Genomic DNA, 17,901 nt, shown 5'->3' with positions numbered 1-17,901 from the left:
CGCACAGTGCATTGCCGTAGCATTATTCTCCTTAGAGTGTAGTTTATCGTCTTCCAAATGACTGTACACTTAAAGTGAAAATGACAAAAGACCAGACGCTCTCCGGTTTTCTGCATGCTTCATACAGGCAGAAGACGGGATGCCGAACGACACGGCCAGACAACACCGTATCGGGGAGGGATCAGAACCAATCCATTGATCCTCTTTCCCCAGAGGCTCATCCAGCTTTGTAGCCTCTAAGATCCCTGCACGATATATGACTAAGAACGAGCGCTTTCGCAGCTAAGCCCAAGGTTTCGTTTTAAGAATTCATTCTCTGTCTCTGTCTAACCTTGATGTGCATTAGTTAAGTGTGTATAAGAGGTAAAGTAACACCTTTGTGTGTGAGGGAAAAAAAAAGGATTCTTTATATTCTTACACCCCCACAAATGCCTTTATTTTCTTTACACATAATACATCTCATGACACACACATACAGCAGAGGTCATTTCGCACGTCATATGATAGATTTCTAATGTCTGAATGACAGCTGGTTGGATAAGGAGAAAGTACACAGTGCTTTATTTGGTATCTCACAATGGGAAGGAGAAGCAAGGGGCTATTTTTGATCACTGGAGGCAGAACTGTCGGTGCAACCGTCCATGTAAAATGCAACCGTAATAACAAGGTTAATGGTAAAATCATTAAAACTTATCAGTGATTCATTCAGTAAATGTTTTTCTTTTTCCGACTCCAGTAATCACGACAGCTCCCTCGCTTCACCTTAAGCAGCAGTAAAGGAGTTTCCAGGTAGTCCCAAAGCCATTCTGATAGGATTAAGTGCCTTTGATTGATGCCCCGTTGATTAGAGGAGATACCGTTGTGTAACAGGAAGTTGAGAGCTTGCCTTTGCCCCCGGGAGGGACATTTGCTAAAAGTGTTTCAGAAAGTTCGCTGGGGAGGAGGAGGAGGAGGAGGAGGAGGTGCGCTGTCAACTCAGATGCCTAACTCGATCAATTCATTTTCACGCTGAGTTGACATCAAACAGTCAGTCATTGCGTGATTCATCACACTGTTGCATCAGCGAAGAAAGAAGCCTGTATCATCATTCAATCATTCCCACATTTTTTTTTATACATAAGCCGTCTTGCACATGCATATAAGGCTTTGGTAGCCCTGCTTTACCTCCTCTGTAAGAAGGGTATTTAAAGTCTAAAGCTGTGCGGATCCCGAACTTTGGCTGGCAATCAAATCAAATCCCGTCAAATCTTCTTACAGGAGAGGTAGATCTACTTTGCCCTGTTTGACTTACTCTTATCTTTGCAGAAGAAGCAAAAGTTCATTTCACTGGACATCCTTAAAATCAGTTTCACACTTCAGATTTTCTTAAGTTTACACCATTTACATTTTACAATTCCTATGTCATAAGCTATATACATGTGAGATCATTCTCATTTGAATCGATATGGACTTAATTTTGCGCTAAAACACTTGCGTAAATATCATGTAAGTTACCTTTTTTAGTTTTTATTTATTTCAGGTTTGTTGGACATTAAGATAACAGCTTACAGGTGATTCCCAAAGCTGGCAAAAACACGTTTTCTAGATTCACAACGCCCTCTTTTTCGAAGCTCAAACTCTCCAATCTGTGAAGACAATTCAAGTACAAAATTCTCTGACAAAGAAACCAAAAAATATATATAGATAGATTGCATATTAAAATAAATATACTCTTACGCATCTCATCGAGGTAAGAGAACATCAGCCCTTGTTTGATTGAGCGTTGTGTCTCGCTGTAGGTTTTGCTACACAGCGTTCGAGGAATTCCTTCCACAACTACTTTAACTGAATTGTAACCCAGTAAGTATAAATGCTTATTGTACCTGCCTGAACCTCCCGCCCTCCATTCTTGGCCTGCCACTGCTAAAACAGCAGCAGCTAAGTGCATTGTGCAAGCTACAGTACTGCTAAACTGTGTGGTAACTGACTGCCAATAGGAACATTGTGTGAAAATTATTGCTTTGGCTTGAATTCACCCCTAATGCAGCACCCTATCTGTTTGTAACTATTGCTTTCAGCTTACGGGTGTATACAAGCATGGTTTCAAACCATACATGTCAGAAATGTTTGGATTATTGCTTTGCTGAAGGGAAATATATGTCGTCCATGTTGGTTTTCAAATGTTCATGGCAGAGGAAGTTTCATCACATCTTCTGGCTTCTCTTCCAGTCAGAGTCCCGAAGTTTCTTCTTGGTGATGTTTCTGACTCTTCCCTCCTCGGAGGATAGTTAGGCCGGCACGCAGACCAGACCTGACTAAGCTAGACTAAAGAGTTAGTGCCGGACTGGACGGCACCAGAGCGGACAGCACCTAACCAGAGAGAACTACGCTGGTGTAGATCAGACCAGGGCATGCTAGCCTAGTCAAGCTCCAACTAGGCTAGTACTCAGAGCAGGATAGGCTAGCGTAGCCTAGATTAGCGCTAACCAGACCAGTCCAGAATGAGACGCACCGGAGGAACTTAACAGATGGTGCAGGTCTTTGACTTCCCTCCGTCGCCTCCAGCTAGATAAACACACAGAAATAAAGAAAAGATGCATTGATACAGGCACTTCTACCAGGCCATCAGTTGGACCAATGTACACAGATCGCTAGCAGTTTAAAGGTGCAATATGAAAGAATTTTAGTTGAAAACACTTGTGATATCTATGTATTGTGTTGTTGAGATATCTAAATGAGCAGCCCTCATACGTCCTGGTCCAGCTCCTCCTAAACAATAAAAAACTTCCCTGGTGCTCGAAGCTCCCAGTCTGGGATGTTGGCTGTACAGCTAACTGAGCTAACTAGCTTACAGTAGCAACAGATAGCAGCAGGTAGCGGTTAGTCTGGTGATATGCTTCCCTTCTTCTTTTCTTCTTTTAGTATGAATTCGACTCCAAGTCTTACATATTCGACCTTTAAAATAACCATAATCAATAAATGGTAAATTTATGTCTAATTAAACTTTAGTTTATAGTTATCTCACTCTTAAAGGGGCAATACGTAAGGTTGACCTGTTGAATTCGAACGCACAACAAATAGAGGACAGTACCAGAGTAACCGTAAACTGCTGTTAACTGTAGCTGCTGATAGCTAGTTAGCTCAGTTAGCCGTGCAGCTAGCGGTACGAACTGGGAGCTTGTTCGTGTTTACACTGAAAGCAAAGTGGCTTTTGGACCAGGGTGGGTTGAGGCTAGCTGGTTGGTAGCATGCTAACTTCAGTAGATATCTCTGCAACACAATACATAGATGCCATAACGTCAAATCTATGTTCTGTTGGTAATTTTTGTTGATTTTTGAACGTTATTAAGCAGTTGTTTATTGTAAAGTTGCAACTGATGTTTATAAACTTTTACAATGACCTAATGAATGGTTAATATAGCATTTTACTGTTGACTGTGAAATAACTATTAACTTAAGTGTAATCAACGATACATTTACAATATATTCATGATTACTGAGTGTTAGAAACAGATTTATTATTTTTTACCTTTCCTGGCTTCTTCTTCTTCCAATTTCTTCTTCTCATCCTCAATGGCCTTCATCTTTGCGTTGTAGACCTCGGCCTGCGCGTTCCAGTGTGACCTGTTGTTGTTTAGACCGTCGAACATGGGCGTGATCTCTTTGTGGAACCTGGAGAACTCCTGCAATAAAAGACGGTGCACACTGTATAAGTACATGTCATTCACATCAACAGTGTAGAGTGAAGAGGAAGAAGCAAATACACGATATGCCTCTTAGACGAGAGGCATGTAGGGACAGCGGACACATGTTCACAGTTAATGGATGTGTGGGTTCTCGTCCAAATACCATCCTGACAAAGTGACAAAGAGCTAACTGACATTCCTCCTGGGGCCCGCTGGGTTCAACAGGTTCAACCAACCTAAGATTGTTGAGGCAACAAAAACATGTCTGAAAAGCTTATAATGACACTGAGAGATGATTTAAAGGTCAATGTAGGTTAATAAGGGGGATGGCATCCCCCCCTCAAATTGACTACTGGTTGAAGCAACCCCTTTGTGTCGTTCTCATCCAAAATTCAGCACACACACACCAGGCTTTACGAATGGGAAATTAAGGCATATAAATAAATGTTATTACCTTGAAAACAGAAGTCAGACTTTAATCTATGGCGTAATGACTCCGCTTAGTTACTTCTACAGTACGAATCTGTGGAGTTGAAACTCTTCGAAAGTTGCTTAAATTGAACTAATTCAAAACAACTCATGGCCAAAATCTGCTTTTCATGGCGCTTTGCTGATAATCAAAACCAAACAGAAGCTGGATTAAATCGTTACACCCCATTTAGACTCTCGCTGTGTTTAAATTCCAGCTGTTAAAGATGAATTATCGCCAGACTCCCTTGTTTTGCAAAATCCATGTCTGTCTTTTTTTTCTTCAAACCATCTCCTCCCCTTCATTGTTTATAACCATCATGCCTTTTTCTCTGGAAAAATGGTGCAGCTGTGCGGTGCAAAAAGCTCTTCATTACCTTGTATACAAAGGCGCACACAAAGTCGATGAAACCACACTGCATCTTGGGTAGCTGTTCGGCACAGTTTCTGTCCATCATGGGCTGAGAGAGACAGAGGAGAGAGTTTCAGACGGAAAACAATGGTGAGAAACTTAAAAAAAGAATCCATGGGAAATGAAGAGAAGGCAAAACAGAGAATGTGCAAGATCCTTACAATTGGTTGTTGGTCCAAAACACTTCTCTCCAGATCTCCCTGTTCCCAGAATTCAGCAGCGACCATCAGAGCCACCTGGAGAGGAAGAGACAGACAAGACAAAGAATGATACAGGGAAATAACAGACAAATGTAGAGAGAAAAGGATTGAAATGCATTTTTGAAATGCACTCATAATTTTCAGTCCTTTCTGGCTTAGAGTATTTCGAACATTTGCTGGTTCCAGCTTCTTAAACTCAAGGATTTGCTGCTTTTCTTGGTCATTTATGACAGTAAATAGGAAGTCTTTGGGTTTTGGATGGTTGGTTGGACAAAAGGAGCAATTTGGAGACGTCACTTTGTCCTCTGGGACATTGCGATGAGAATTTTTCACAATTTCTGGACATTTTTATAGACTAAACCATTACTCGAATAGACGTGAAATTATCAGCAGATTATTCGATAATCAAAATAATCGTTAATTGCAGCCCTAGTTGTAATACTGGTGATCTCAAGGACTGAGGACAGGTTGGATAAAACTCAATCAGTTGATCTTAACAGAACAGGTGACCTGATTATTTCAAAGATCTGCTTCTGTGTGTTTTCTCCTTCACTACATATTCTTTAACCTGCCTGTATGAAGGCGATGAAGGCCACCCACCTTGCTCTGTACCTCCCAGGGTTTGGTGATAGCAGACAAGTCACAACCTGTCATCATCATGGCCCTGGAGGTGAGAGACAGACAGTCAGGGGGGAGAGAAGATGACACCCTGCTGCTGCAGAGACTTCTCAGAAATATATATTTGAAAGAAAACAGGACAGAGTTTCTTCAACAGCTGTATTATCCTCTGCGCCAATCGGTTACATACATGACGATTTCCTTCCTGGTGGGGTTGTTGGAGATGTAGCCGATGGCCTCCTTCTCATCTGCCATTGGCTCTGTGGCGTTCACAATGTTTTGGAACATGGTTCTCTTTCTGCACGAGGACAAACAGATCACAGACCAGATGAACTAAGTGAAATACACAACAATACACAAAACAACTGATTCCATATAACGTACTAACTCTGTCCCTAACTTTGCCTGTAGCATGCTAACAGTCTGAGTGCAGTATTTTATAGAACCCACTTGAAGTAAAGGGCCAGGTCAGTAGCGATGATGCAGACGTCAAACAAGTGCTGCACGTGCTCAAACTGGCGCTTCTGGAGGTTGCAGAAGATGTTCAGGCTCTGTAAGAGACGGTGCAAAGAGGTCAAATGTGTTGTTACCATTCAAGTCTAATATATATATATATATTTTTTTTAACTTTGTGCAATAATTTGTCGTACCTCGTCAGCCATGAGCGTCTTGCTGAACTCCAAATGGTGCCTCTCCATGATGGAGGAGCCATGAAGTTTAGCCAGAGGATGCATGCTCCTACAAAAAAAGGGGCAACAGTTGAGAAATTAATTGATGAGGCGGGTTATACATAACTTCCACCACGCACAAAAAGTATAAAATATCTTGACTTGCTTTGTCTGGTAGAGGTTGTTGGTCCCTCTGTGGTCGATATCGTGGCAGAAAGCAGCAGCCACCATGGCAAAGGCATCTAGATCAGAGTAGTACTTCCTCAGCCTCCCTGTCTGTTGGCAGACAAGACAAATCATAAGTTATTATGTGAAGGTCATTGACAAAAATGTTATTCTCGTGTTTCTAGACCATTGCATTTCTCAGTAAGCTTTATGAAGAAATAACACATTATGATCTGATATGTGTGGATATAGTCATAGAAACAGTGGCAGTCAGCGGTTGTGAAGTGGAGATTTGAGTGAAAGTGATTAAGATGCGACAACTGACAAGATGCTCATGCTGTTATTTTTTAAGTTTTAGCCTCAGGGTTTTTACTGTAGATGCAGCACATGCTGTGCGGACGTTACCTGCAGCAGGCAGAACATGGTGTGGCCCACGTTGAATCCATGCCTCCAGTTGTGGTAGGTGATAGCACGGTAACCCTTCCTCACTGTGTACATCCATCTGGTCAGTGCCTGGGATGGAGAGATTGAGAGGGTGGGTTCAGAGGAAAGAAAAGAAGGTGAGCCATGGCCATGATTTACCAGTGTTAAAAAACAAAACAAAAAAACAATTCAAAACAAAATAATCTCGGCCTTCACAGCTACGCCGCTGAGTATTGCTCAGATTTGCAGCCACAGCATGACGTGACGATCACATCTACTTCTTTCCTCGCCCAAAAAATAGTACCTCTCACCCCGAAATGATGAATCTTATAAATTCCCACCTTTTCATTTGTATTTAATAGGATGCTCATTTTCAGGCCCATCATTTTATTTTGGGTTACTATTAGAACAGGTTTACATTAATGCTCAAAAAACACATCAGTTTTCTCATGATGTCCAGTGCTGCAGCACTGTATTTCCCCTCTGTCTGAAACGCACCTGTCTCTTTAAGGCCCGCCTCCTGAATACCCATTCTGCTCTGATTGGTCAACTAACACATGCCTGAGCCAGCACCGCTTACAGCAACAGAGCAACTGTGCTAAATCAATTCTTGCGTGCCAAACTAGCTGCTAGGCATAAATTATGCAAATGTGCGACAGTCACAGAATTGAAGACAAAAATAATTATATTCCAGCTGGACAATAGCAGCATCAGAAGACACAGATTTTGGATATCCTCCAGATACTCAGGAAACATTACGAGTATCCGTTACATTCAGGTGACTCACCTCTGCCGGAACTTTAAATTTCTCAACGACTCCGAGCTCAAAGAACATGCGAATGCCGGCTTTGATGAGGCCGTGCTCTGAGACGGGGAAGTCGCTGAAGGAGAACAGGTACAGACTCTCTCCGTTGACATTGTCAGCCACTGGGCATGTCGCTTTCTGAACAAATACACAACGACATACACAATGACTCATTCGGTACTCAAGAAGTGCGGATGATGACAACAGTATCAGTCTCGAGATAGTTAACAGTAACATAAAAGTGATCTTATTCACACATTCATTTAGTCATGTAATAATCTTGTGTTTCGTGTCGCTGTGTTCGGACAAAACCTACCAATAGTTTGTACATCTCTTTCTGGTCGCAGTCCTCAGGCTCGGAGTCAAACTTCTCTTGGGTGTTCTGGTTATAAAGGAGAGATCAATAATTTAGAACGACATTTACATTCATCCCCTGATCAAACAGAATATTTTCCAAATCTTGAGACAAGTACTCCAGGCTGTAACCTTGTAAACTGTTGTGTCATCGGCTCAAATGTTCGTTGCTGCCGAATGGATAAGTGATCCACCAGACCTTTCATTAGTCCTCTAATAGCTGCTATTGGAGGACTGCTACTCAAAACGCTATTAACCTCTAAGTGCTTCACATTCCTGCATAAGTCAGTGATCAAACACTGAGAGGGATCAAAGGGGAGAGAAAATGTGGATGAAAGTGAAGCCCACACTAACCAGAATGGACTGCAGCTCGTCTTTTGTGCACTTGGTCTGGTACATGAGCATCTCCTGGGCGATGTCTTTTCTCCACTCCATGCGGTTCAGCCTGTCGTAGGTGTCGCAGTTCAGCACCGACCAACCCAGGAACTGTGTCAGGGCCTGGTACAAACCATGAGAGTCAGAATGAGAGAGAGAAGAAACGTATAAACAAGAAGTGACTGAGCCACCCCCTGAATCACCCTAATGTATTTCAAATTATTGTTATTATCTCATTAATTACGCTAATGAATGCGCTGAGAGGCAAATATTTCTCTATGTGCGGTACGACCGCAACATCCATAACTCAAAGCATTATGAAGTCACTGTTGTTTTAAGACCTTTTCTTCATTAATATACACATCTATGCTCCAAAATGTTTGCCTCTATGGGGGAAACCTGCAGTGTAGAGTGTGTTTATGATGGAGATAAAAAAGACAGTATGCTGCCAACCTCAGTGATCTGCTCGTCGTGTTCGTCGAACGGCTTGCCGTCTTTCCTGTTGAAGAAAGTGGCGATGCCCACAATTTCTTCCTTCTTGTTGACGATGGGCAGCGACAAGACGTTCTTGATGACAAAGCCCGACTCATCCACAGCCTCTTTCTGAAAGACATTGAAAGGTGAGATAATGGTGAGGTCAGTTTTTAAACCACCTGAATAAAGGCATAAGAAGAGTTTGATATAAAACGTGCACATTGTACAGGAAGGGTCTGAATATGTGAATATGTACTTTATTTAATCCAAAATCTGATCTGAAAGCATCTCCTCACCTGGAAAGTGAAGTAATCATCTGCAGCCACGTTCATCATGTTGCAAATCTGCAGGAAGTCACATGAAAAATGTTAAATGTGGCACTTTATTTTGTAAATTTAACTCTAAACAATCTGTGCAACATAGCCTTCATCTAACACTCACACATTTATTGGGATTTAATAAATGAAACTGATTATGTCAAAACCTTATCTGAAACTAATCAGTGCCATATAGTGACACATAACTGCACCAAGTCACTTAACACTCATATTTGTCATAAATAAATAATTTAAGTGATTCTGATAATGAATTGCCGTGCAGTGACAGACTTACAAAGCCATTCTCCGCCACGTAGGACGGCAGTCCGCTAACTAGAGCCCAGTGGTCTGCAGGTGGACCACTGAAAAAAGAGAGAAACAGAGCTGTGTGAGCCGGAGTGAGCAAATTATTCCCAGAGAAGCAAGTTTAACAGTGCTGACTCTTATGCATTATGTTGCCTCTGCAGAAAACATACCCGAATGGCAACTCATCAGAAAAACCTAGGACTAGCACAGATGCTTAATGTGTTTTAAAACAGACACAGGATTTTCTTCCAGTTAGCTTCGTGACATGGTGATGTAGCGTGATGTCACAAAGTCATGGAATCAAAGGTGGGACTACTGACGAGGCATTTCAGGGGCAGTGTTTTCTGTGGGAGAGAGGAGCTCCCACTGGCCCGGACTTGGGGCTGTTTTTTATGTCGTATTTTTAAATGTATTGTGTGTGGATTTGTAGCTAATGCTACTCACGGTATGACTTTGATTTCTTCTTTGCCTTCCAGGAGGTAGTCAATGATCTTGTAAAAGATGATTTCCTGTATAAAAATCAGAAGCCTGTTAGAAAATTATTGATCATCCTAAAATCATGTTGGACAATAGAAAAGAAGAGAAGAAGAGAGTGGAAAGTGCTATAAAACTGAATAAATGAGGAGGAAAAACAAGTTTATTACCCTGCCGTCTGGTGTTTTTGGTCCTTTATAGGGTTCCACATCTCCCAGTTTCACCGGCCATTCATCATAGAATTCCTGCAAGGGGGAAAAACACAGCGAAAAACAGTTTTAAGTGATTTATCCCTGTAGCCAAGGATGCAAACTATTCAATCCTTTCTGTAAAAATGAGACCAACCTTCTCTTTGGTCATGTCCAACAGGCCCACAGAGTATCGCTCGCAATTAAGATATATTCTTACAGTGTAGAGCGCTTTGTGGAACTGTCTCTCAATGTCTGTCAACTCCTCAAACACTTTACTGGCCGACCAGAGCAGCACCTGCGAGTGAAAGGACGGCAATGATATGTTTAGCGATGGCTTAAAGCATGAGCTCTGCTCTGTGCATTAGAAACACCAACAGGTGAGGTTTACCTGACTCCGTCTGGACTCCACATTGAACATGTAGGCTGTGTAATGCTGCAGGGTGATGACTTGGGCAAAGTTCATGTACTTGTGGAAGAGCTGAGGACCAAATCAGATTAGAGGTTTCATTAATACAGCAGATTTACCTATTCAAACTACGGTTCAAAGATGTTATTTATCATATGAAGTGAACTGTATAGGAATAATATGCTTGGCGTATATGGTAGATACTGTCAGAATATTGCTCACATATGATGACATATGGATTTGACAATCAGTAAATGTAAATTAAATGACAACAAAGGAAGTGGAAATATGTAATAAATTTCAGTTGAAAACATCCAAAAATGTACTAAAATTATCAACAGAATGAGAAGAAATAGCATTTTTCACATTATGATGTCTATGTATTGTGTTGCAGAGATATATATATGAATAGGCCAATTTTTACATATTGCACCTTTAAGGCTAATCCTTTACACAGATAATTTGTACATGCATTTACATAGACAGATCAAGTAAACATGAATGTGTTTTACTTAAATACTGATGCTAATATTTTGCAGATGCAAGATTTTAACCTGTTGGAGAGAAGTAAACAAACAGTATCTCTCTATCTATATACCTAACACAAAAAAATGCAGAGAAATCTCAGACATTAAAATGTATGTAAGCAGTTAAAGACTTCGTCCTGAACTCCATCAATCCGCTCCTTAGATCTCTTTACTCTCAGTTTTTCAGAATCAACCTCAGTAGTCTGCGAAAACATCATTACCGGTCTGACCCAGTTCAATCTTTATGGAACGCCGCTGCAGTGTGAGCAGATGTATAGCTTAACTGAATAATAAAAGACGGTGTGTGAATGTTTTCTGATATAGACTACAGAGAGATAACATATTCCCAGTTAAATCACTACGCCTTTTTTCAGAAGCACACACAGGTCAGGTCTGATTGGCTCCCACTGACATAATGGGGGAGTGTTGTGCACCCTGCTGATGAGATGTAATTACAGCAATAATCTTTATTTAGTTGCAAATTTCAAACGGCAGAGCACAGGAGTATTAAAGTGTCAGACAAGCAATTATGGATACGCAGAATATGGTGCATTTCGGCTGCCTTAGACAAAGAACACTCACTAAATCACTGCGGATAAATGTGTTCTTACCTTCTCGTCCTCTGCAGAGAAGGTATCAGCTCCTATTTTGTTTAGCGCCATGACGACTCCAAGGCACTCTTTTTCGGCCAACATAGGGAACGTCATCATGCATTTTGTCTTGTATCCAGTCTGTTTGTCCACAAAGTCACAGAACTTTTTGTTCTGTAAGGAGAGAAACAGAAGACACAGAGCATCACTCACATGCAACACATTCACACTCACTCTCCCTTTACACATTTCAGTGACGTTTTTTACGCTATTTAACTGCTTGTCAGACTGAGAGATTGAAATTCACAATGTATCTAACATTGACTTGTTTTCAGGCAGTCTGCTGCCTGTCCTTTTTAATAAATAAACTATGTACTCGATATTATATTATTGGCTTCACTTGCTGCATTCATAAGCTGGTTCAGTACATCATCACGTTCTTCAGCTGACTTTTGACGACTCATGAAATGTCTGTGTGCATTTTAATTTAATTCATGTTCATTTTCCATCAAATTCTTTAACATAAGTTCAATGTAAAGAGTCATATCTAATATGAACTTTAGATGTTTGATACCTGCACACTCAGGGTTACCAACTGTCAGTGTGTAGTTCTTGCACAGATCGTCATCAGTGACACTGTATATTGCACTTCTACTGTATATTTGAATTCTTACAATATATATATATTGCACATCCTCTGTAGAGCTTTATTTCTGTAGAGCTTTTTGTCTTATTATTCATATTGTCTCTTATATTCTTGTATTTTTCACGTTTTTGTGTGTTTCAGTGAAAAGGCAAAGGAAAAACTTCATTGTGAAGGGAAATTATGCATCTGACAATAAACACTTGACTTCTTACAGGAGACAGAACAACCAGATTGAAATGCGTTTCTTTTTATGTGCAACACTTGAATGAATATTAAACACTTGAAAAACACATTGTTTGTGTCGAGGTTCGACTTAGCTTTGTGTGAAATAATTAAATAAACACACAAGTTTGATGTGTAACTCTGCATTAATAGATTTAATCCGACTAATTTATTTAAGTGTTCACACCGACTCATCAGACATAGAAACACTTTGCATTAAATGTGATACTTTACACTGGACTTATGAAATAGAATTAGATGGAAGATCTAGATGTAATAAAAATACTTTAAAGGTGCACTACGTAGTTTTGGGTAAGGAATTTTAATCAGGAGAGAAAGATCTTCATTGACTAATTATTTTCTGACTGAATAAACAAAGTGACATTAAAGGACGACACAATTTCATCCTGTTTTGCTTTGTTTATATGCGGCGGACCCTGCCACCTTTCTAGCTTCAAACAGGGTTCTGGGGACCTTATTTTCCAATGACAACAGCTTGTTTATTCAGTTATGGAAATTAGGTTTGTATTAGTACCTCATTCATTTAGTTAAATATCAAAATTATGAGTTTAATTTTTTTCCCCAAAAAAACTACATAGTGCCCCTTTAAGTCACTATTTTAGACACATCATTTTTTAATGGTAATCTACAAATGTTGTGCCGTTAAATGGCTAAATTAGCTTATTTCAAGGCAACGTTAGCAGGAACATGGTATGTTGGACTGTACGACTATTCTGAATTTGTTTGGGAAAAATTGGGGATATTTTAATGTTGTACTTGATTGTTTATTCTGTGACATATCTGCATTTTTATTCTGTGTTTTAGGAATATTTTCAGTCCCTAAAGTAACGCAAACATGCACCCATACCCCCAACATCCCTAATGTCTGACACCTGCGTCACACACGCACACAACTTTCTACCAGAGGACTCCACTACTTCTCACCGCTGAGACGTCGGGGACATTTTGTGGCTTTTTGCTCTGCGCGGTGAACCCCACGATACCCATGTCCAGAGGGAACACAATTTCAGTCTGCGGGTGGACCAGGTTCTTCTCGTAGCTGGAGGTCGGCGTCACGTCGAAGAGGCAGGTGGCGAGCTCGGGTATTCCGTTCCTGCCCCGGCACATGTAGTAACTGAGCCTGTCGGCCTGCGTGATCTGGGCGACCCTCTGCAACACTTTGTGGAGGGCCTGCTCCATGGGCACCTGCTTCTGCAGCTCCTGGACCATCTCGAAGATGACGGCGGCCTCCTGGACCGAGTTCATATCCTTGAAGGAAGCGCCGTCCTTGGCGTCGAGCGGCGCGCTGAAGGCGGCCGACAGGGCTTCGGCGCGAATCTTCTTGTCGAAGTACTCTTTGGCGAACTGCGGGTTGTTCTCCAGGTACTTCTCCACGCTGTCCTTGTCTGCCATTTTGGATGTCTTTTCGTATTCCCCGCTCTATCTGTCTTTTGTTTCCCCCTTTTTTTCACAAAAGCATCACCTGCAGCGGTGCAGTAGAGATGGAGAGCCGTGCGCTGGGCCTTACAGGGTCGGTTGGATCAGCAGCATCCACTCGTACCGACGACGTGCATCCTCCTCCGCGGTCCTCAAGGGAGTCTCTACCCGTCCGGGAGGACAGAACAGGACAAGGTGCGGCTTAGAGGCTGAAAGGATCAAAGTGGCCGCTAATTAATGTGACGTCATGACATTAAAACCCCTGCTCTAAGCGTCCTTAACCCGCAAATCCCGACGTTGATCATTTTATATTGGGCAGTCATCCCCATCAGAGGGGAGGAGGGCAGGAGAGAGTGTGACCCGTGTCAGGGGAAAGGCCAGGTGGGATTCGTGGAGTCACATGAGGAAAAGATGGGATCAGGAGGACAGAAGTGGGATGACCAGAAGACAGACTTCATGAGGGCTGTGCCACTTGATCTTACCAATGTAGAAACACCTCAGATGCTACCCAAAACAAGCTGGATCGGTACACATGAGCGCACCAGCCTACGCACCCATCTAGCTGTAAGAATGTCAAGGCTTCCCAGAATCATACACAATCCAGGACATCAGTTCATCTTGCAGTTGATTGCAACATCCAGACTCCCTGTACAGCCCGGCCAACTCTGTTTGACCAAGGCTGCCTGACTGTCTTGACCCCAGAACCCCCCCCCATGGTGGACTCTCTGACTGCTTTGCTATAAATAACATTCAGGTTTACAGGTTAAGATATTTTTCCAGCTGGAGAAAGTCACACTTGACGAAATTCACTATAGGGGTGTGAAAATGATTATAAAGACACGGCCAACAGTCGGGTTAATGATGTCATCTCGTTGAACGGTCATCAAAACCCACAACTTAAACATTGTAGAGCTGGTCCTGTATACTAGCAGCCCACAGAAATGATGAACTACCCTTTCACAGAGCTGCAGTTGTCAATATGACCAGATTTATTGTGATTTTCATCTTTTTTAGTACCTTTTCTGCTGGCGACCAAGTTGGTGTTGAGCAAGACGATGTAGTTCACTGAACGGTTTAACACAAAACTAGATGAGTACGACAAATTGTGACTTTCTTGACTTGAGAAATCATCTTTTAAATTGACAAACATCACAAGTATGGGGGGGATCAAAATATGTGTTTTCCACAGAGCTTATTTTCTGCAATAATCCAAAATCCCTTCCTCTTTTTGGCAAGAGAACAGATACATAAAATTCAGGTATCAGAATCAGTATTGGGAAGAAAAAAATGTATCACATGTCCCTTTAACAGCATATGTGAACTACACACACCGAGACATCCTGAGGGACGCTTAGTCCAACCACTGGGTGCTAAGTTGGAGCTGTGGAGGCTCAAGTGTCTTGCTAATATTCTCTGAATATAGTGACTCCATGTCCAGGTCTCTGTCAGCCAGTTACTGCACTCACAGCAGTAGCCTCCTGTTCCAAACCAACCTATAATGTGTTCTCTGTGTTTACCTATTAATTAACCTTATTTGAGCAAGCTGGGCACATGATATCAGCTCCTTCTTTCCTGAAATAACCACCAAGTGGACCAACAAACCCCGCATTACCATCCTTGTTGTTGTTGGAGGAAGCACCTAAATAGCCACTGGAATGAGAGTATTTAGAGCCATAATGGAGGAGGCCTGTCCAATGCTCTAATTGTGTGTGGGCCTACCTGTGTGCTCTAATTAAATCAACATCATCATGGAGGTATCAGTCCTAGAACTGGAAATTGGCCAATTAGCTGATGCTTGGACGTCTGAGAACAAGGCCCTAAACAAAGATGGCTGGCTATTATTAACTGAGTGTGCTGTCTGGTTAGCTGCTGGCAGGCTGGCAAGACAAGGAGTTTCCCACTATTTTTTGCCTCTGGGGATTAAGGCAAGCTTATCAAAGGAGAGCTACAAAAGATGCCGGTGTGTGTGGGCGTGAGGCGTCAGAGTAGCCCATCTCACAGTGGGAGAAACTGTTGTTAGTGTGTGACAGAGGAAAAACAGGCAAGGCACCCAATGTAATGATCAGATGATCACCAAGTCCAGCATTTTATTTTCTAATTGAATAGAATAAGTTGTCTTTTTTATATATATATTATGTATTTTTCCTTTTTGTGTTATTTTTTTAACAAATGTATGAACCGAAATAAAGGGATTCTTGTTTTTGTGTGTTTTGGGGGTACCTATTAAAGGTGCACTACCCTGAAAAAGAACAATGGACTGATCCAAGCCATTGGACCGAATGGCTTAACTTATGACAGTCAAACGAGTCATTTAATTATGACTCCATTATCCACCATTTTACAGCCGCTTTTTTCACAATGTAAGCTTATGGTAAAACGTCTTTTTGGGCCCCAGTGCATCATGCGACATTGTTATTACAAGACTTGGCCGCTACAGAAGTTGGCCCTCAAAGCCTGCCGCTCTTCCTGGGGGCTTGGCCCGAGCTTGTCCGCCATCTTGGACAGTCAAGTACAGCATCAACCCTTGGACAAAACCACGTAGGAGTGGTTGCCTGACGTAGCAAAGCATTTTATTTCAGTCCAACATAATTCAAAGGGGCTTTTATTGACATGGAAATAATAAAATCAACATTGTAGAGACATAAAAGTACAATTGGGACAGTACATAATAGCAATATGAACACTGAAAAATATGATGTGCTGAAACAGGCACTGCAGTTCTGCATGTGTCCAAGACAGTAGCTGTCCAAGATGACTGACGAGCATTGGGTAGCGATGGGCCATCTTTAAATGGTTGGTTTATAAACGGCAACCTACAAATCCTGCATATTATGCCTTTAAAGTGAGACGTTCTCATTTACAGAACTGTGGCCAATGTGGTCATGAGTAGCATTTACAGCATGAGGGCACATTGGTGTCAGTCAGTCAGTTGCTTTAAAGTAGCTTTTATTATGCGACCTGACTGCAGAAAACAGTCAGCTAACTGACTCACCGACCCAGCCATCGTTAGCCGCCATAGGCTACTGTTCCTAGCAGACCACACAAGGCTGTATCACCAAAACACTTGAGTGCATTGAGGTGAGCATTTCGTTTTACTGCTCACGAATTGAATTTGTAAGAGGAACAATGACAATAAAACAACGGATGAAAAGCTCCAAAACTAAACCTTATTTACACGTCTTCTGTTATTCAAAGCTAAACTAATTAAAGAAAGAGGACGCCTCAAGTGATCGAATCAACTTGGTGCAGGCTTCACACTGTGTTATCTTAATCAAGTAATTACCGCTCTATGAACTACACCAGTGCTATTTATTTAAATCCGACTCCATTGCCCTGCAACAATACTATTGATTCCACTCTGGTACTTCAGGCTGGAGCGTTGATGTCTGACAGGATTGCATTATAAGTGAATTCAGCCACGGGGTCTTTTTTGTGCCCAACCTCCTCTTGAGTTACTTAAGTTTCCCACCCCATCAAATAAAAGAAAGCGACTCCCCCCAAAATGTTAAATACACACACACAAACCTGGCAGTGTAACGTATATCGCTTCTTTGCCAATGTTCACGGTTATGAAATGTTGCACTGCCTCTGGCCAAATTCCAGCTGCTATTACTCCTGCTGAAAATGAGTGATTGCGCTGTTTTTCGACTGGCTGGAGCTGTGGTTATGCAAGCTGCAGATGTTTGGCAGCGCTGTGCTCTTTCATTCAACCAAGTCCTCAGAGGGGCGGTTACATGATCTCAGTGCAAAACAACAGCAAACCACTTATAAAATTCTGCCACAGTACATTTAAGTCCGATGAAACACAGACTGGAGTCAGGCAGTGGTTTAGGAATTTCTCTTAACCTGCTTGTTTTTCACACACTAGTCTTTGAAAGCAGCGTTTTCTTCCTAAATAGGGAATAAAGATGTTCTTTTGTGTAAGATTACATCAGTATGGGAGCCATTTGCTTTAGATTAGTGTTTATAAGAATCAGTACTTAAAGGTGTACTCTTCTTACACTTGAAAAACACATTGTTTATGTAGAGGTGGCCCTTAACTCATACATCAAACGACGGTGTTTATTTAATCATTTCATGTAAACTCTGCATCAATTAATTTAATATGACTAATTATTTTTATATTGTTCTAATTGACTCATCAGAAATAGAAAAACT

General features: G+C 41.6%; 1 protein-coding gene across 1 annotated transcript; it reads right to left on the bottom strand.

Moving 5' to 3' along the window:
- Positions 1 to 428: 428 nt before the first annotated feature.
- On the bottom strand, positions 429 to 14,362 carry pde6c (phosphodiesterase 6C, cGMP-specific, cone, alpha prime). The gene is made up of 22 exons (XM_084342848.1): positions 13,252 to 14,362; positions 11,460 to 11,612; positions 10,304 to 10,393; positions 10,070 to 10,210; positions 9,895 to 9,969; positions 9,695 to 9,759; positions 9,240 to 9,306; positions 8,924 to 8,971; positions 8,607 to 8,756; positions 8,133 to 8,276; positions 7,741 to 7,806; positions 7,407 to 7,562; positions 6,602 to 6,709; positions 6,198 to 6,307; positions 6,014 to 6,101; positions 5,814 to 5,914; positions 5,554 to 5,661; positions 5,346 to 5,409; positions 4,707 to 4,781; positions 4,511 to 4,594; positions 3,509 to 3,662; positions 429 to 2,544 (listed from the first exon to the last, which is right to left on the bottom strand). The coding sequence occupies exons 1-22, from the start codon at positions 13,717 to 13,719 to the stop codon at positions 2,501 to 2,503; spliced, it is 2,559 nt and encodes an 852-aa protein (XP_084198974.1). The 5' UTR covers positions 13,720 to 14,362; the 3' UTR covers positions 429 to 2,500.
- Positions 14,363 to 17,901: the final 3,539 nt, after the last annotated feature.

The sequence above is a fragment of the Pagrus pagrus genome, assembly GCF_965226575.1.
Source record: "Pagrus pagrus genome assembly, chromosome: 21".
Classification (NCBI taxonomy): domain Eukaryota; kingdom Metazoa; phylum Chordata; class Actinopteri; order Spariformes; family Sparidae; genus Pagrus; species Pagrus pagrus.
This window is presented reverse-complemented; position numbering and strand designations above follow the sequence as displayed.